At 41.4% G+C, this 20,760-nt stretch overlaps 2 protein-coding genes and 1 long non-coding RNA gene across 4 annotated transcripts in view; 1 reads left to right on the top strand and 2 right to left on the bottom strand.

The window, feature by feature from the left end:
• LOC125013362 overlaps positions 1-9,324 on the bottom strand; it is a 29,356-nt gene extending 20,032 nt beyond the window's left edge. Inside the window, exon 1 of the long non-coding RNA XR_007113381.1 lies at positions 9,151-9,324. This is a non-coding gene — a long non-coding RNA (uncharacterized LOC125013362). The remainder of the gene's footprint in view (positions 1-9,150) is intronic.
• An 89-nt stretch (positions 9,325-9,413) lies between these two features.
• Positions 9,414-16,826, top strand: nipsnap2 (nipsnap homolog 2). Its single transcript, XM_047593978.1, has 10 exons — positions 9,414-9,574; positions 10,151-10,290; positions 10,381-10,426; positions 10,727-10,821; positions 11,090-11,160; positions 11,280-11,420; positions 13,126-13,157; positions 14,851-14,945; positions 15,185-15,268; positions 15,749-16,826. Exons 1-10 carry the CDS (start codon positions 9,483-9,485, stop codon positions 15,811-15,813), a joined length of 861 nt encoding a protein of 286 aa, XP_047449934.1. The 5' UTR covers positions 9,414-9,482; the 3' UTR covers positions 15,814-16,826.
• Positions 16,805-20,028, bottom strand: psph (phosphoserine phosphatase). 2 transcript variants are annotated; one of them, XM_047593979.1, is made up of 6 exons: positions 19,861-20,028; positions 18,968-19,111; positions 18,746-18,880; positions 18,031-18,176; positions 17,463-17,611; positions 16,805-17,367 (listed from the first exon to the last, which is right to left on the bottom strand). In XM_047593979.1, exons 1-6 carry the CDS (start codon positions 19,902-19,904, stop codon positions 17,257-17,259), a joined length of 729 nt encoding a protein of 242 aa, XP_047449935.1. In that variant the 5' UTR covers positions 19,905-20,028; the 3' UTR covers positions 16,805-17,256. The 2 variants fall into 2 exon arrangements, with proteins under 2 accessions (XP_047449935.1, XP_047449936.1); XM_047593980.1 differs by having other exon boundaries at positions 19,716-19,862.
• Positions 20,029-20,760: the final 732 nt, after the last annotated feature.

Raw genomic sequence — 20,760 nt, 5'->3', positions numbered from 1 at the left:
AAGTTAACAGACTACAGAGCACATGATCACCGGCTGCCCACCCTCAGAAGCTGGTCTCTTCAACTCAGGACCAGAGAAGAGGGCGTGGCTACTCAATGCTGAGTTGGCCATCTGATGATATACGAAAGAAGTTGCTTATATAGACCCATTGGTCAATATGGCCAAAGATGCCTACCTTAATCTCCAAGGCTTTGCATCATCCTGTATCACTGTATTTACAGATTGCATCAGAAGACATTTCCTAAGGAAAAAGAGGCAAGCTTAATAACAAACAACACGATGACCTGTTCCCAACATCCATATTGCTTGCCACAGGAACAATGCGGATTATTAACAAACGTCAATTAAAATTGTGGGTGATTTTTGCGTCAAAATCGGATGTCCTTACTAATAACATTATTTATTTTGCTCATACTGCCAGAAATCTGTTAATTTTAGAGAAAAACTCTGAGGTCATGTCTCTTCTTATTAAAACTTAAGATACGTGTAGGAAAGCTGTTCTGGGGAAAAAGACTATCCATGTTTTCTAAATAACCTTCTAAGGTAAAACCGAAAATCTTTCCTTTCTGTTTATTTTCTTGTGTTCAGTTTGCTCGTCCATGACTCAAATGTTCTGCTTTCGTCAGTGGTGCTTGGTAGAAGCCAAAACAACAGCAGATCATCATGCTTTTTCTGTTTGGCATGAACACGAGGTCAAAATAAGTTTCTCCATTCCAGTTTTCAAGTCTTGGCATATGGCATAACTCAAAAATAATGTCAGAGGTCATACAGGTTAATACTAAAAATCTAGTAGTTGTATAAAAATAATTTATTGTTGCCAGATATAAGATATTGCTAAGTGGCTAATATTGCTAAGCTTGCTTAATATTCAACGCCCTGTAGATCAACAGCAGCAAAAACAGCAAAAAATGTTTTAGCAGAGGTTGTAGCAAAGGATGTGTAACATAAGATTGCACCTACTGCGATAAAACACAATAGAAGTAAAACTCCTCATGAAAAAAAACATTTATATTAAAATCAAAAAATCAAGTCTGTTCTTTCCAGTTTTATTGACAGCAGTCATAAATACAGCACCGAAACACTTCATTCCTCTTCTGATTTCACCTGTAAAATTGACCCACGATGCTATTTAAATATACTATTAGAAGAATGATTTGTGGCAAATACATTGTGTCCTGTTGTCATGCCAACCTAAAATTCATGAGGTTCTGGTGTTCAAGAAAATAGAGCTGTTAAAACCAGAACTCAGAAATGATCCAGATGTTAATGCAAAAATCAAGACCTTTGGTCAGTTCAGTCTAGAGTATTCTGTTTGTTTTTTTTTGTTTGTTTTTTCATTTTACAAAATTATCAGTAGGTATATTGTTTCATTAATGGCAAAAAAATAAAAAATATATAAAATAATTTTTACTTTTTAATCGAGTACATTTAAGAGCCTGTGTTTTTTACTTTTACTTGAGTAAAGGAGCTGAATCAATATTTTTACTTTGATCACTTCTGGTCTGTAATTATTGCAATATACCCTATAGATTCAGTGGGTCTTATAGATATAGAGTGTGGAAAATAATTACAGCTGATTTACTTTCCGGAGATCTTTTTCTCTGGCATTTATCTGCCACACATTTAGCAGACATTGTGAAGATCCTACTGAGAGGAATGTGGCGACACAATACAAGACCATATTTCTTTCCAGCTGGAAGTGGCCTCTGATGGCACCACAATCACCACAGTTTTATTTTAATATCTGCAATATTTATTTATGAAACCAATCGTAGTTCTCTGTTCATACTGTATATCTGGAAACAGACTATAATTCCTATACAAAAATATGTCTGACCATTACTTAAATATATCGCATGTCTCTCAAATTCAGAAAGTTCAGTGTCACATGGTGAGCCGCTTATAAGTGTAATTAACGTTTTCCAGATATTTGTTCTGATCGATACAACTTGTCTCATCCACATGGGGATTAGGTCATCGCAGTCATAAAAGTAATATCCTTCAGCCACCTGTGAACCACAATAGGGGAAAAAATAATATGGAAAATGAATGAGTTACTTTACAGACATGACAGCACCGTGAGGAAAAAAAAAAAATCCAGGATGCTCAACTGTGAGAAGAATCATGCGATGCGATATTTCATCTTGATGTAGTTCACTTGTAATCACTTTAGAAATACGACAAAGCCTTTATGTGCCTTTGTTTTGGAGAGAAACATTAAAATATTCCTGGACAGACACTAGTTGTTGCAATTGCAATGGTGCGCATCGTATACTGATTAATTTAATCGGCGCAAACTCGCTACGTCTACCAAGAAACTCATGAGAAAACATGTGGTCTGAAATACCAGCGAATGTTTGATCAGGACAAAGGAGAGAAAATATCTGGGCCTATCATTCCTCCATTATCTCACATACTGGCGAGCAGTGGGAAGACGGCCCGTGTAATTCTGCTGTCTCAATAAAAAATCAAAATCAGTGCAGTGACCTTGTGGAGTGGCCTGTGATATATGAGAAAAACATGGCTGTAATCTGTGGATACCTTCCTGTGTGACTTGATGTAAAGGCCAAATTGCTTCCAGACAAACATATAATAGGTGAAAGAAGACCTGGCTCACGAAGGCGCTTCCCACCCTCTCAGAAATCTTATTTTTGGCATTGAGTCCTTAATTTTTCATTTGCACCCCTCAGTTATGTCTGTTACTGTATAGAGAAAGGGTGCAAGGCTGTAGCAGCTCAGACAGAAAGAAAAGACAGAATCCGACGTCATGAAATACCACAGCAAGTACGCAGGATTCCTTTATTTCCCAGGACCGCTTTCTGTCCTTTCTCAAATCTTGATAGAGGGATAATTTAAGTTAAAACATATCACACAATCCAGGGACTGGGCTCAAGTCTAGACTATGAAACTGTCAAATACAAAGTTAAACCGCAAACTTATCCTGTTCGTAATGGTAGTGACATAACGTCCAGCGCGGGTTGACAACTTAGCTTTGGACACTGGGCTGGAAACGATAATTTAGGACAGAGAAGGCTTTCAACAACTCCAACAGTTGATCTCACTCTGCACTTCTTTTGTATAAAGTAACAACTTTCAACACGTTGTGCATTTAGTGTCAGAGTTTATAATTATGTCACCTACTCTGCCTTCCTAAATAATCACTCTTTCCCTCTGTCATTGGGTTGCTTAAATAACATCATATACACTACCAGTCAAACGTTTGGGCACACCTTCTCATTGAGATGAATGAGAAGGCGTGTCTTTTGACTGGTAGTGCATCTTTCAGCAACAATGCTGCACCACATTTCATAATGAGTGGGAATCCATGTAAGTGAACACATATACGTTTCTCAAATTCAAGAACGCAAACTGGGACATGTCTGTGAAGGTTCTCAGTCATCCAGGTCATGTTTCTGGAAGATGTTTTGCCACTCATCCGAGTAGCTTCTTAAGTTCTGAGAAACTGGTGGGAAGTTGAGGTTAAAATAGGAAAACTCTGTGGGTAAAACCCTTCAGAAACTTGCTTTTCCATAATGGCTGGGAACTTGCCTGTCGTTAAGGAGGGGGGACTGTGTACCTAGGCTGCTTACCCTATGAATGGCTAAGTAGCCTAGGCGCTACTCGCATGAGTGGGGAAATGTCTTCAAGAAATCACAAACAGGGATGACACAGAAGAGGAAAATGTACTTGATTGTCTTTGCCTCTACAGATCATGAAAGAAGAATCTAGGTGTTTGACACCAAGAGCCTAAGGACAAGGTCATGGATCTTAGGGGTCTGCAATAACAACTCCTAGCCTAGCATGTTACAAGGAATGACACCTTTACCAATACCATCATTCAGGGAACAGTTGAAGGTAGACACAAATATCAGAGACAGCTAAAGAGGACCTTCCTCCAAGACCACGGAGCTACATAATGACGTAAGACTAAGTGCAATTTGAGGGACTGAGCATAAAGTACGCCCGTGCAAGCTTATGCAGACTCTACAGTGCAGACAGCGCAGACAGACAGTGGCAACGGTACAAAAGACAGGAGACAGTACAAAGGCGGACAGTACAAAACACTTGGAAGACGATGCACTTATGAAAAGATACGTCATCAGAGAGACAACTAATAAGCCTCCGTTTCTTCAACCAGATAAGATCCCCTTAACAACTTAAAGACTGCACTGAGCCGTCTCTTCCACCTTTCTGCATTAATTGCCATTGTTGAAAAGAGGTCATGTGGTTCAGGTTCTGTTACTTTGGCTTGACATCGCCCTTCTGGTTCTGCTTTACAAACATATGATTACAATGAGTCTGAAATGCTGTCATCTGATGGCTGCGTTGTAATATTATGGAGTCACTCTATGCTATACATATGGATCTATCTTGGTCCTGGAATAAAGGTTTTTGAAGCTTTTTCTCAGTTGAATCTAATGTCTGAGAACATAGTATTGCACGCTACTCAAGTTGTGGTTAATGAAATAAAATTAAATATGACTGGACTTAACTATAACGATGGTTAATACTGTATGTCAGACCGGCTGATGAAACACAAAAGGCAACTTGCATCCTAACTAAGAGCAAAATTCAATATTGAACACATCCTGAAATGCTTTATTTTGTATTTATTTGAAACAGTTTACAGTTCCGTATTTCTTTAGACCACAGTGCAGCTGTTCATTTGTAGTGGATGTCCAGCTGTGCAGCAACTGTTTTATAATAATTGTACCTTTTCTTGAGTGTTTGAACATCACACTGCTCTCTATTTGATAGCCATAATTGTGACTTTTGTTACATACAAAACAAAAGGTAATTTCCCAAACCTTTACACACTGGTTGGATGTATTTTCTGCAGCTTCCAGACGCTGGCGCTGCTCCGACCTTTCAAAGGGACTTCTCAGAAAGCATCCGACCATCAGTAGAAGCAGCTAGTCAGGTCTGTGGATGTTGTACTGTAACTCTGCAACATGTGATCTGAAAGCTACCATCACTATTATTGATTTACATTATGTTGTATATGTTACATACATTGTGTGTGTCCCTGTGTCAGGCTGCGTCCTGCTGGGGATGGCTTGCTATGGGGTGGGGGGGTCTGGTCTGGTCCAGGTGGGTGGTACATGTCCAAGTAACATCCACATGAATCCCAGGTCCAAAAGTTTCGCAACATTGAATTGTCACAAGATGGTCAATGATATTTACTTCTCCTGTGCAAATTAAAGGTTTAGATGAAGTTCCCTGCTAGGTTTATTTAGAAAAAAAAACATCTGGTGTGGTGATGAGGACCTCGAGACGCTGATCATGGGTCAGCGTTTGACTCCATGCACAATACAGCTCTGTAAGAGCGAAGCTTCGCGTGTTAAGCTGTGCCACTGTGGTTTGCCAGCTATCATGAACCACTCCAACAGTTAAGGCAGCGGTCATTTTCTTATCTACATTACATAATTTGAATGCAAACACAGACAGACTTATTTCTGGATATAAATCCACTTAGGACAGACACTATCAATGTTTTAGTGCCACTGTGTGCAGCAGAGCGGCATTTATTCACTGCACAGCCCAGACATGATAAGGAGCGAGGGCTATAAAGAAAATGTCTGAAGTATTTTCTCACATGTCCAACATCCTTTCTTGGAAAGCTTTAACTAAGAAGCATGCCTGTAATGAAGCCAAAGACAATATGAGGAGGGAGAGGGAAACTGAGACAGCCAGTTAGATAATTTGGCTTCGAGATATTCAATTTTCTGAAGATTCACGCTGAATATCCTGTATATGAGAGGCTGGGGTGAAATATTAACCCATGTGGGTTCAAGGGATTTTTTTTTTAAAGTCGTCTAAACGCCTTGATGAATAGCGTCCATTGTTTTCGGGTGCATTAGAAGAGGATTCATATCAGCTGTTATTGCAGCTGTTATTCTTAAACCAGAGGTTTACAGAAATTCATTGCATCCAAGACCAAATCTGAATATATTGTAAGTGACTTTACAGGAAAGCACCAAACTAGGACCGGCATGGCTGGTGGCCAATGAAATGATCAAAAAGGATCACAGAGTAGGCAGCAATTCAAGGGCTGACTTTACAAAGTGCTGCGCAAAAGGCACATGTCATACAGACAAGAAACACATGTTTCCTTAAACATAGGAAATAACAAAGGATAAATAGAAGTGAAGTAACACTCATTATAAAAGCTCCAGTTTACGAAGTCTAACGTGTTGTTTAATTTGAGCATTAAGAGTAATTTGAATTCCTAACTTCTAGGCATAGTGCAAAACCCCATTTATCTTAATTTTCACAGCAGTCATGTTGTAATTGCCGGAAAAGCACAGGTGTAATGAGGGTGGCTGTATCCCATTTAGAGAAGACACAGCTGTTGTGCATGTTGGCTTACTGTCACGGCTGTAACAAACTTATTCGCTTCTCCTCTGCTATTCCTGCTATGACAAGTAAAAACGTCAGCTGTGACAAAGGTGCAATCATGACCATGGAGCACAAATCTACCAACAAAACACGTGGTGTGCAGTAACATTTGCTAATGTTGAATGGAAAATATTTCTTCACCCCTGATGAAATCACTCTGATCGGGGACTGTTTAAAAGGACGCTACATAGGGAATCAGAATAAACCTTTATAACATGCAAATGTTCACACCGGCCCTCTTAATCTGCTTCCTTATAAGGATGAAAAATATGTGCTATGAACTCTGAAATGTACCCCGTGTTGAGTTTGTTTTGGTTGAATAAAAGTTCAAAATGTGACTTTCAAGCTCTGCTTTTAAGGCAGCACAGCAAAACAAGCACTGCAGTTCAAATCAGCTGATTGGGTGTTCACTTAAAAAAAAATGAGCTAGTCAAGCTCCTGCAAGGAATCAAACTGTAATATAAAATAGGCACAAAGTAAACGTTCATGCCATGTTACGATAAGACCCTACAACGTACCTTTCACTATACTGGTAATGAGGTACAGTTCGTGTAGCGCTGGAGCAGTGAAACTGGAGTTCTTTGTTCAAAAGCTGATCTCACTTCTTCCATTAATAAAACGTGCCCTTCAACCGGGTTCATTAAAGACACAGATCAGTTAATTCGGACTGACACTGACATTAAAAGAACTGCATTGTGCTGATTTCAAGCACTACTGAACATTTACACGGTTGTTTGTGACGGGGTATTTTAATATCATACGAGATCAGATAACACATCAAAGCGCTGGATTCTGGTGAAACTAGTGAAAGCACGCACTGTAACGGTTTCCAAACCAAAATCTACCACATTGATAAATTTCCTGACAGAAAGAGTAAAATTTAACTGGACACGTTCGTTCTTTGAATTCCCAGACATATCCACATTTTGTCTTTTGTTATTCAAAAATGCTTCACGGAGAAAACTCCCCCTCATGATTCATGTCTTTGAACTTAAAACAAATCCCTCCATAGTTTCTGAATTCCACTGGTGGTAAGTAGTCGCTCTCCTAAAGCCAAGTAGACTTCAGCAATGTGGTCCCTGTTAGCTTCAGAGTCACTCTGTCAAATAATAAATCAATCTCAAATGAACTGAATTCCACCATGGTTGCAACCCCATCAGCTTCTCCATCACTCAACTGGATCCTGCAATTGTGACATGAAGGGCCCTGAAGGCCTCGCACACAACAAAAACATCACCACCTCCTTTATCTATTCTGTATTTAAGAATAAAGGGGCCGTATTTCCCTCATATTGTCTTGTGTGATGTTTTTGATTTTTGCCTGACCTACTTGCCAGTTATTTTCACTCTCTAGACTCATGAATAAATTGAGATGCAGTTTCAGGCTCCTGTTTTAACACTCTAGACATTTTATCGTTTCCTGTTGGCTGCAAAGATCATCACTGTAGAGTTATAGGCAAGTTTGTGTCATGTCAGGCCCACAGTTTGAAGGTGTGGATATTGTTGTTTTAACTTCACTGCAGTGCAGTGAAACGGCCGCCGCTTCTTTATGAATTGAATACTAGCGCCCTCGCCTGTTCGACCTGAGTATTGTGGCTGCACTGAGCCGTGGTGCCTCAAAGCATGTTGCACATACATGAAATTACATAAATGTTCTTATTGTTTTCACTTTGAAGCGTTTTCCACGGCAGTGGGAAGCCCAGATGTTTGCACTAATTCATGTGCTTATATCACAGATTTAACAGCATTTATATGCACCCATCATCTGAAATGTTCATTTTTCATACGGCGGAGATATTCATGACAAATTTCACAAAGATAGAAAAGTTATATTAAAACACATTCTATCTGTATTAGGACTGACAGAAGGGAGGGATTCACATTAATCATAACCTCCAGGGACCCCAGATCTGCCAGATTGTCAGCTGAGGATAATTTGTTGGTTATGATCCCACATGCAGAGGCAACAGCGAAGGATCATTTCAAACATGTTGGGTAAAAGCAGGGAAACGACTATACGGACCTAATTAATAACCATGATAAAGTCTCAGAGTCTGGTGTTTTAACTGCTTGGCTCAGAGAGTATGCTCCTTTTATGAACTGCTACAATAAAACAACAGAGTGTTTTTAAATTATTATTATTATTCATTGCACCTTTGTTTAACCTACCGTGAGGATTTAAAGTCTACCATAGAAAGGTCAAAAGCACCAGTACTATTGCAGTCTTTACATTGGAAAAAAATATTTATAGGTGATGAAATGGCTCATCAAAAAGTCAAGAATAAAAAGAAACAAAACTTAGTTCATAAAATGACTTTTTTTCATTCTCTTTGGATACTGTCGTAGCGAAAACCTTTTAGTTGACTTAGTCACCAATAGTGGCTGATTTCTGTTTAGTTAGCTTGTCTCCATGGTATCCTGGTTAGATGCTGCGCAATAACTATCCCAAAACCTGATTACCCAATCACTGCTTGCATAAAAACACAATATCCATGTTTCTTTGTTCCCTGTTCCCTGGGAATCAAAGACACAACCACAGAGTGTTGTTATGCTCACATCTCAGCTCATATATACAGGAACAAACTGGTTTTGCGTGGTGCCTGTAAACTTCATTTCAGGAACATCATCAAAACCAAGAGAAAACCGGGATACTAGATGTAAAGACACTAGTGCAAAAGGTATTCCCTGTAAATGTCACATCCCAAATAACATAAAAACAGTTTTAGACTAATGTGCATGTGAACATACTCACCATGAAGAAGAAATGGCTGCTGCCTGTTTGTGGCCTTGCCCTCTTTCTTTATTGCTTTGTTTATTTCTGTAGATGTATCTTTAACTGTTCAGTTTTAGTCACTCCTTCTGCTTTATTCCACATTTTCATTTCACTGTTAAACACACTGTCTGATTCCAGAAAACATCTCAGCCTCCCTGCACACACAAACACACTACTGTTTTCTGTATGTTCTTATTCGTCTATTCGAAACAGGGGCTGGTTTGTGGACGCGCCCCTCCGCCGCCATCTAGTGGTCAGACCCGGTAAACAGCCTCCATCCGCTCGGTGGAAGAGCATTAGCAGAGTTGAAGATGGCGTCGGCAGTCCTTCAGAGAGTCCGCGGTAGCTTGGGTCGGGCTAAAAGCGGGGCCCACTCAGCCGGACAGCTCCTGGTTTGGGGCAGGTGGGGCTCCCATCAGTGTGCATGTCCTTTTGTCTTCTCTGTGGCGTCTCACCTCGGTTGTCGTGCGTGTTGTTTTCTCGCCTCCGTGGCCACAGTGAGCCTCTCCAAGCTAGCCCGGTGACTGCTAGCCAGTCCTCTGTGGCCTTCAGCTTAAACTTAACTCGCAGGCTGCACCATATTTGTTTTGTTGTGGCAAAATTACGATTAAAGCTGCGTGCGTTTGTTTGTGAAAGTGAAAGAATGCAAGTTTCTGTCATCTTTTGTTTGTGGGCGTCTAAAACGTTCAAGGTCAATTTGATTCTTGCTGCAGATTTACTGCAAATCTGACCAGTCTGCTCACGTTTTTACAAAATGCATGCATCTTTTACGGGTGATATGTGTAAAGCACCGAAGGATGCATTTAAAACTGTCTTTACTTTTAAATATTTCAGCAGCCCCCTACCCTGAAGTGAAGCATTATCCTAATTATTAAGATAATTGCGTGATATTTTTGTTTGTGTTCATCTAACCTGGTGTTAATGAAGTGGATTGGGAAACCGTGGTGGTTCTTCGTGACTTCTCTGTGTGGGTTTGCAGGGGCTTTGCAGTGTCCAGCAGCAGAAACCGTGAGGACAGCTGGTTCAAGTCACTCTTTGTGAGGAAGGTTGACCCCAGAAAAGACGCACACTCCAATCTTCTGACCAAAAATGAAGAAAGCAACCTCTACAAAATTCAGTGTAAGTTCAATGCACTGCAGGATTTACGATGCCTTCTGTAGTAATAATAATAATAACAATAGTAATGTGACTCAAACCTTTGCTTTTCAGTCCACAATGTCAAGCCAGAGTGCCTGGATGCCTACAACAAACTTTGGTGAGTGTAAAACAGTGTGTCATGTTTTGAAGTTGTAACGCAGAATAACTGAGTGTGCACTGTAAAAATATTTCAAAGCAGTCTATTCCTGTGTGGTGATTGATGGCCTGGCATGACTTTAGGGCTTCGCTCATACCTAAAATGACTGGAGGCCATGTACTCGTAGTTAGGGACTAATTTGGGACGTGGCAACATAAGACAGAAGACACGTGCCTCAGACAACTTGTGATTATTATTTGGATTTATTTATTAAGATTTAGATCTGTGGATAAATTGTGTTTGGTTTCTACTTCGTGACAGTGAGGAAGTGTTGCCCTCCATCCACGCTGATACGAACTACTCCTGTGAGCTGGTGGGAACATGGAATACCTGGTATGGAGAACAAGACCAGGCTGGTAGGATTATTAATATCAACACACACACAGACATTTGTCCTGAGTGTGTAGGTCTGTCACCCGCACACTCAGGAAAGTATACGGTCAATATCCAGGTGTTAGAATTAGGAAATGAATTGGCCATACGTATCTAGTTCATGGTGTGGCAAACCAAACGACTTGCTTTGGGCTTTTTAAACAAATCAGTGTTTTCTAGATTTTCTATTTTGTTGTTGGATTCTGCAAGTAGTTGATGTGACGTTGTAGTTATTTTATCTTGTCTCCTCAGTTCATATGTGGCGTTATAGAGGTGGATACCCGGCTCTGACAGAGGTCATGAACAAGCTCAGGCAGAACAAGGTGAAGATTCTTTCACGTCATTTTCGGTGTCCTTCGTTAAGAGGCTAGCACCGACGTATCATTTTTCTTGTAACTGAAGTAAAGCTCACGATTGCTCATGTCCGTCCGCTGGTTGTCAGGAGTTCACGGCCTACAGGAAGGAGCGGGGTAAGATGCTGTTGTCTCGCAGGAATCAGCTCCTACTGGAGTTCAGCTTCTGGAACGAGCCTGTGCCCCGAGAGGGTCCCAACATCTACGAGCTCAGGTCCTACCAGCTCAGGGTGAGTAGCAGAGCCGTAGCCTGTTGCGTCATTAGCGCTGTTTCTCCAGCACCCGACACCAGTGCATGGTTTTTCCTACAGTCTTGCATCTGAATAGGTTTTATACAGGATCACATGAGGGACTTATGTGACTCACTTTGTAGCCGTAAAATAGTGTAGGTGCTTCTAGTTTAAATATGTCCCATTCTAATGCTCGACTTTACATTTTTATTACATTTGTTAAAATTAAAAGCTGTACATGAGTGCATCAACAGCTTGTGCTGAGTTTACTGCTCTTTATTTTTACATACATGTAGAACCACAAGATGGAAAATCTATTATTTATTTATTTTGGCTGTTTTGCATAAGCCCACACAGGCTGCTCATTGAGGGCTAAACTCTACAACAAGTTCAGTAGAAAGGGAAACCGTTGCTCTTTCACTTAGCTCATAGCTCACATTTTTCAGTTTAAACTGATGATCCCCTCAGTCACATGCATTCCTTCTGTGACTTCTAAATTACTCTCACAAAACTGGTGTTATACACGAGCAAAGATCCTGGTCAGAGAACCATTAGTGCTGCGTTTTATACTGGATGCGCTGTCGGCTCAACAGCTCTAATCTGGTGCATGAGACTGAGAGGCCCTTAGCAGCTCCTTCAGCAGCAGACGGCTTCACACATAAGAAGAAGGAAGTAAATGTTTGTTGCAGCAGCTCTCCGGAACGTGGCTACAATCGCCCGCTTAACACAATGTGTCCACTTCATTAGGAACACGAGTACCTAATTCATTGTAATATACCAGTCATGTATCAACTCATGAAGGATGGTAACTGAAGTCCATTGAAACTAAAACTCGGTTGTCTAAATAATAGGAACATGTGTTGGTACAAGCCACAGCCTCGACTGAAAACACAGTTCAATCTTCAGCTCTCTCTGTTATTTTAAACATAACCTTCACGAAGATAAGGTTTAGTTCAGGACTTTCATATTAGAGTGCATTCATTGTACCTAATGAACTGGCTAAAGGAGTGCATGTCACGGTAATACATCTGCATCTTTCACTTATCGATATTGCCAAGACTTCAAACCATTTTTCTGTCTGTGATTTTTTTTTTCCCCCAGTGCAAAAAAGTGTGTTATCAATTAAAAGTCTTTTCTTTGTGATTTTCCCTGTGGTGTATGTGGTTTGTAATCTGTTATTTTCCAACTGTTGTTTTCCTGGAAAGTTGAGCCGCTGTAAAAAGTGTTTCATTTCTTATCGTGTCGTATCTTATCGTGTCGTACCGTATCGTACCGTATCGTATCTTACCGTATCGTATTGTACCGATCTGGCATTTTACCCCCCAGGAATCTGAAATTGTGCGCTCCTGCTCAGTACTGGAACTCAGCCATCATCTTCGGCAGATTAAGTCGCTCTTTCTAATCTGAAAGACCGAACCATCTCTTAATCGGCGCTCTCACTGACGTGTGATGAATGCGAGCTATTATCCCTCATCACAGGCTGAGGTGATTTCTTAGAAACAGCAGGGCGTTTGTTGTCTTAAGCTCTGGAGAATGATTGAGGAAGCCAACGGGTGTAGTTGTTATTCTAGCTTATCTTTCCAATGACAGAATGCCTGCGCTAAATCTTTGCCATGTATTTGTGTTAATATGTTTTTTCTGGAAAGAGGCTCGCTTGTATGTGTTTTACTGTAATGAAGAATATTGTGTTTTTCTTTCCCCGCAGCCAGGAACCATGATCGAGTGGGGTAATTACTGGTAAGTCAGCCTGAATTCATTTGATTCACTGAGCTGTAGTTACAGAACAGTTGCACTGTATAAAACCTCCCTCGTCATTAATAGGAGTTATTCCACAGGGAGCCCCCTATTTTGAAGCTGCACTGTCATTCCCCCCGAGCCAAGATTCACAATCAGGTGGAATAACGTGTGCGCTACTAATGTGTCCACATAGTAGTTGAGGAATTTGAGCCGACGGAGCCAAGAGATCAGCGCTCATCAGCAACACGGTCGAGATTGCGATGGATTAAAGTGCGGATGTGAGCTTTCTGCACATGTCTCAGATTTCCACACACACTTCTTTTGTGTGGCCTGAGCCCGTTATTCAGCTGTCCACAATCCCAGCATGTATCGGGTCCTGCGTCCGTGCTGTAAAATTACACCGTTAAATCATTATGTGCACAATTTTAGATGCTCGCTGATCAGCCACAACATTAAAACCACTCATGGTGACCTCATTACAATGTCAAGTTCTCCACTTAGACACGAACCACCGCCTGAATATTATTCCATACCAAGAAAACCCCCAATAACAACGGCAATGTTGGCATGTATTTCCATAATCAGCTACGTATAGTTATTTTAGGATCCTCAGGCAGTTGACAGGTTTCGGCGTCTCGACTGATCTGCAAAATCAACTCTGATGCCCCGTCTGTTCCAGCACTTTTCAGCCAGAACCATCAGCTATTGGAGCTACAGCAGCTACAATCTGCTGGACCAGAAGACACGGCCGAGCCTTCACTCCCCACATGCGTTAGTGAGCTTTAGATGCCCTTGAACCCTTCGTCAGTTTACCACTTTTCCTCCACCTTTGACAGATATTGACCGCTACAGACCGGGAACATCCAACAAGAGCTGCGGTGGTGCAGATTTTCTGGCCATCACCACGACTCGGCCCTTCGTCAGAATCGCTCAAATCCTTCCACATATTTCCTGCTTCCAACTCACCAGCTTTGAGGACAAATTGTTCCCTTATACATCCCCACCCACTGATTTATGGCTCATCAGTGTAAATCGCATGCAGTGTTTTTTCTTCACAGGCTTTGTGTGATTTTGTCATCATAGCGAGAGGGGAGGTGGGGGGTCGCATTTGATACAAAGCCCACACTAATACAAGTTCATTTTCTCCCGTGTTTGCTTTTATGACAACCAATCACTAGAAATCTGGTTAAAATGAGCACGAAAGCTACAGTTCGGCAAACAATGCCAACGAAGCTGTTTAAAGCAATTTCATTATAATTTGTGAAGATGAAAGCTTGAGCTCCCGTTGCAAGTCTCAGTAATTTGAACAGCTTCGCAGTTTCGTATCCAGGCGGTGATTATGTTGTGAAAACCTGTGTCTTGTTTTCTTTGGGGTGAAAACATGATGGATCTGAAACCAGTTCGCTCATTTCACGCAGACTTGGCCGGCGTTCAGATTCGTACATTTTCGTGCGCTTAGTCATGGCGTCACGTCTTATGGTTGGACCGGTGCTGCAAAGAGAGTTGGTCGTGGTCGTGCTCACGCACTAAACCCAGTGGTGTGAATTAAATAGAGTCCAGAGTAAATTCCCTGATGATGTTGAAATGTTTTTTTGAACGCCGGTCAAGTATCTGGTGTGTACTGGCCCGGTCTCGATACGCCACGCTTGTTGTTTTTGGCCTGTGTTGTGATCGAAATTGTTTTTGTCGGCAGGGCCAGAGCCATTAGATACCGCCAGCACAACAGTGAAGCTGTGGGAGGGTTTTTCTCACAGATCGGTAACCTCTACATGGTCCATCACCTCTGGGGTATGGTTACACACCAGCTTCATGCTGAATTACACTCAATGTCACCACTTAGATCATCAGGCAAGGCCTGAAATTACTATTAAGTCATCAGAAGATCTATGATCAACTGAGAGACATGTTTCTCAATTTGATGGATTAGTTTTGTTTCCCTCTTTTCTTTGTCACTGTAAACTGTTTGGATGTTGGACTGTAGTTTGGACAAAGCGAACACTTTTATGACGCGATATGATTGATTTCAGCTTACAAAGATCTTCAGTCCAGACAAGAAACGAGGGACGGCGCCTGGCAGCAGGACGGATGGGACGAGGTGGTGTATTACACAGGTGAGACGAGTAAATCGTTTTGTACAAACGGTTTCAGACCAAGGAAGGAAAGATTAAGTAGGGACCCCCTACCAACTATATGTGTTCAATATTAAACCTAGTGTATATTATAAATATACATTATTATTATCATTCTGCATTTTGCGACCTCCTGCAGTACCTCCGCGGACCCTCTAGGGGTCCCCCTGTTGAAGACCTATGCTCTACACACACAGAGCATATAGAGCTTTTCAGGATCAGAATCAGATCAGAATCAGAATTACTTTATTGATCCCAGGGGGAAATTACTTTCCGTTACAGCAGCTCCAACCCAAAGTGTAACAGTGTTCAGAACAATCAGAATAAGTAAGAGACAATAATAAGTAAGAGAACACTTAGGACACTTTTAGAGGTGGATCAATATGAAAAGGACTTTAAACTATGAGCAGAGGCTGAATCAGCTCTAAAACTTCCCTGTTTTCATTTTTTTTTCTTCCCCAGTTCCTCTGATTCAACACATGGATTCTAGGATCATGATCCCAACGAAGGCCTCCCCGCTGCAGTAAAAAGAGACGCGAGCTGGAGGCTGATATCAGGTGGCACCCTTCTGAATGTCACATCCATCCAGAGCATCAACTATCACAATGGGTTCGACCTCCCGTCAGTGCTGCCAAACATCATCCCCTCTCCGCTTTATTTTCTCAAGGTGTCACTCCGACAGAGCAGGCAGCAATACCTGCTTTTTAAATTAAAATAGTTAATGAAAGGCAGTTACGGTCACCGCATAACTTTTTTCTTTTTTTTTTTTTTTTTTTTTCGGGTTCTGGGGCAGGGCGAGTAAATTTGACCAATTCAAACCTCCTGATGGTCGTTATGTCCGACGTCTCGTGCCACATTAAAACTGGTCCATGAAGAGAGCTCGCCTCTAAGTTTAGAACCAAAGTTACTTGAAAAAAAAATAACAAGCAGCTGTGTGGCGTGTAAGTGAGGGAACAGATTAAAATAAAGACTGCTGAAGCTCCCTGCTCAGTGCGGGAGATTTTTATTTAATGTAAATTGAGAATACAGATTTACTTTTTAAGTGCGGTGAGAGTGGCTCTTTGAAGTCATGCCCTCGCTGACCGAAGCTGGAAAAACCTCTGTATATTCATAAACACTGTCACAAATATCTACTATAACGGTGTAAAATGCAGATGTCATAATTTTATATTTGATGTCTTGTTATTATAAATCAGATACTGTTTTGGTCCTTCTTTCAGTTGCTTTTCCTGGATGTATCTAGATTCCCTGTCATGATAGTGTTTCATGGTGTTGTGTTTGTAACTATGGCTTCCACTTTCTTTCTTGTAACAACAAGCATGCCAGGTTTTAAAAAACGGTTTTTATCCAGTGTGTTTTAACGGGGCATAACGATCATTGTACGGTAGAGAGAAATCAAAGCGGACGGCTGCGCTGCTTCGTACTGTAGTAGAGGGTTTATTGTTTAAAAGAAGCATGTTTATCTGGTCTTTTTTGCTCAGCAGGATCAATGTAGAGGAAAAAGGACAAGGACACAGATTAAAGTCGTTCATCCTCGATAGCTTCTTCTCTTTTTTAATTCTGATTTTATTTACAGGATGTCATCGCACTCGGTGACATGTCTGGTTACACATTTTAGTACAGAACACAGATTTAAAACATTTCTGTTGCTCATTGCACATGCCAGAATACGCTGGAGTATTAGCTTAACTACAGGCTTTGATGTAAACAGTGCAAAAACACTAAAACATTAACCTCCACACAGACAGTGTTTGGTTACTTTTTAGTATCTTCTAGTATAAAAATCAGTGGGGCAACATCCCCATTAAGGTAAAATTGGTGTTTAGTGTAAAAACAATTATTTCATTATAAAAAAAAAAAAAAATCTATTGGGAATCTAAGGGAAAATGTGCACTGGATAAAACTGTCAGTGACACACCCTTGGTGCAAATATAAAATGTTAAATTAGTAATGGTGTGCTTTTAGCGTCTTTAAATCTTCTCCAGTTCCTTCAGTAGCTCCCCGAAGCTCGTCACGTACCATGAACACCTCTCCTTGACCTGCGACCTCACCACGTTTCCACCAAATCCAATGAAAGCGCTCTGAGGATAAAAGGGAGAACGCCACATTCACAACGAGGCCGAAAAGAAGACATTAAACTCTGTTTTAAAGCAAAATACGTGAGATCTTCACTTACAGCTGGAGGACAGGCCTCTAGGTCAGTGGCCCCATCTCCGACCATCACCACGGTCTTGAAGCCGTACTGTTCCTTCAGCATGTTGATGACTTTTCCTTTTCCGCCACTCTCAGCCGTGGGCTGACTTTCATCGAAACCAGCGTACTCTCCTGGGACAAGATATCATTTTATTTAGAGTTTATTTAAACAGTTCAGACACTATTACTGCGCTCAATACTAGCGAGAAAAAGCAACAGGCTACGAGTCATTTTCAAGTTAGGAATGTGGGAAGTTAGACAAAAAACTGATGCCACACAATATTTAAATAAAATAATATAACATTGTCAGCGACAACTTCCTGCAAATGGATCTAGCAACATTTGGTCGTTGTATAACTTTTGTCACTCCTCGTGTGAACAGCATAAAATTTAAAAACTTTGTTTCAGATTAGAAACTGAAGGGACTGGTGTGATTTTCAGAACCGGCTCACAGATCTGATCCTGCGTTGTTCAGTGCATACTTTAAAGACAGACGCATTTACAGCTTTCCGGTCACATGAGAGCAGAGACGCAAACTCTTTGGCTCTTACCGTTGAAGTAGAACTTGAGCCGGTTGGCGTAGACGTGATGCAGAGGAATGTTCAGCTGAGTTGCCACGTGTTCAACGATGCAGCGGAAGCCACCGGAGATGAGGAACACCTTGATGTTGCGCTGGTGCAGGCGATCCACAAGCTCCCTGGACAGGGACACGCAGGACATTATTAAACCATTAGAAGGGAGCAGGCTTTAATTAACAGTCGCAATCAAAATGATTTAATTGGGCCTAGTGTGTAGATATAAATCCATAATGTGTGATGTCATCTATCACGCTGATGAACTTGTGACTGCCATCATGGGTTTTTTGGAATACCCGTCTATTTTTGAGAAGAATGTGATGCTTTATTAAACTGCTCGCTAATCGTTGGACTTTCTTGCATTTAAGTCAGCAAAGGCAGGAATTATTCCTTTGAATGTAAGCAAATTTGCTTTCTGTACAGAACCTAACACTGAACAACAACTTTCTATTGGAAAGCTTGGGGTCTAAATCAACTTGCCACTTACGTACATACAAATGATCACAATGCTGTCCTTCAACATTTGACTTCAAAGTAATTTTGCATGAGTTTCCTGACTACACACATCAAGAGCTGCTATTCACGCTCCAAGAAAAATGAGGCCCCAGGATTTTCTTGCCAATGTTTGTGCATGTAGAGCAATACAAGGTCTCCCGAATGACTCGATTTAACAAACCCCTCACACACTCACCTGACACCTGGAGTCAGCTGCGGCGGGTGGTCTGTTATCAGTTTGTTTACTTGTTCTCTGGAACATCGGATGATGGAAAGACGCTCAGTCAGGGCCTTCTTAAATGTCATCGAGCCGCCCATTGCCTTGCGAGTCCTGAAAGGAAAACACACGGTGGCTCAGCACTTGCGACAATCGGCAGCTTTTCTCCATCGTATACACACAGGATACGTGCCCACATACATCTCAGTGACTGCATCCCCAACGCCACAGAATTTGGCGAGTTCATCGATGCCCTCCTCTTTGATGACCGTGCTGTCCACATCGAAGCAGACGGCGTCCGCTCTCCTGAAGAGTTCCTTGGTCTCCGAAAGAGTTGTCATAGTGCTGGGGGAAAGAAAAGCACACACAGCTTGAGGGCAATGATTTAAATGGATTCACATCTCTGGTGGCAGGTTTTTATACCAGACACGAAAGGTCACATGATGTGGCGGACACTGGGAAGTCATCTGAGGGCAAATCTAATTTTCATAAGCTGGATCCCGTGCTGTATTTGCTCAGCTTGAGGTCTGGGGGTTGATTCCAGCAGCTGCCTGGTTTCACAAATGAACTGAGCCCTGGATGACTTTTATCCAGTGGAGCAGCAAACGCATCCATTCACTGAAATACCTAAACGTTTCAGCATCGATGGAGCTCATCTCAAACAAACACGTGTCCCGGTCCCGGGATTGTGTGCCAAAGAAAATGGGTTACATAAATCAGAGTGCCTAAACAAACCGTAAGAGTGACCGGTGGATGGACATCCTCTACCCGGATTGCGTCACCCCTCCGACTCAATGAGTGGGAACAGCTTTACGAGGCTCACCATTAAACCCGCAAGTAAACATGATGAAACACGGATAAATGAAACACTCATTGCTCGGTTGAAGCCACAGCTGCAAGACACCGTCAGCAACAATATTAACGATAAAAAAAATTAACCGACTGTTACCTGGCTACCGCTGCACTTCACATTTGTCTGACCGTTATTTGAATGGAGGACGTAGGAAAACACTCAATCCGAGACACCAGAATTGTGTCTTTGTAAAAAACACATATATATATAAACATTTAACGAGCTGTTCTGTGATACTTACTGATAAAGACAGCTTCGGAAAGGACCGAACAGCAGCTTCAGCATAAAGAGGTACCGACCGCTTGCAATGGATTCGCCGACACCGATGAGGAAGAAACGCGCTGACCAATCAGAGAGAGCGTAGGGAGGGACCGCCCCATAGGACCGCCCACTACCCTCTGGCTCAGTTCCATGACGACAGCAAGACCGCGAAGAAGACGAAGAAGAAGAAGAAGAAGGAGAAACTATGGGAAGCTACAACTACGAAAACAGAAAAGAAATGACAATTCGTACGAGACGTCAAACGACCACAAAATATATAAATTAGCCACAAGGAGAACCAGAGCAGCCCAGAAAATGACTAAAAAAAATCACCTAACACACACGACCAAAGAACTCCAATAAGTAAATCACTATGAATAGATATAAACTGACTTTGAAGAAGAATGACAAACACCAAAAAGAGATGATAAGGTGTCAAACGACCACAAAGACAAACAAAGCCCTCAAAACATAGTGGCATAGAAAAGAAGAAAAGAATGAGAGACGTCAAACAATCATCAAACTATCCACAAAGAGAAACATACCACACCACAAAAAAGTGGAACATCACCATAAAGTCACCAGATATGTAAAATGACCACAAATAACAACAGCCGCAAAGACAAACCAAAAACTTTAACGAGGTGAAAACTGCGTGAAAGAGATGCAAACTATGCAAAATTTGCATGAAGAGAAAAAAAAAGCAAATACAAAGTGATGGAAAAACCCTTAAGAGGTGTAAAAATACAACAAGTACGCACAATTCAATGAAAAAAAACATAGCTCATAAAAGATGGAAATCACCACAAAGTGATATGAAACGACTCAGAAAAAAAAATTAAACACAGATCAGAGGGAAAACAATTATGAGAATATGATG

This window comes from Mugil cephalus, chromosome 9, assembly GCF_022458985.1.
Source record: "Mugil cephalus isolate CIBA_MC_2020 chromosome 9, CIBA_Mcephalus_1.1, whole genome shotgun sequence".
NCBI classification, from domain to species: domain Eukaryota; kingdom Metazoa; phylum Chordata; class Actinopteri; order Mugiliformes; family Mugilidae; genus Mugil; species Mugil cephalus.
This window is presented reverse-complemented; position numbering and strand designations above follow the sequence as displayed.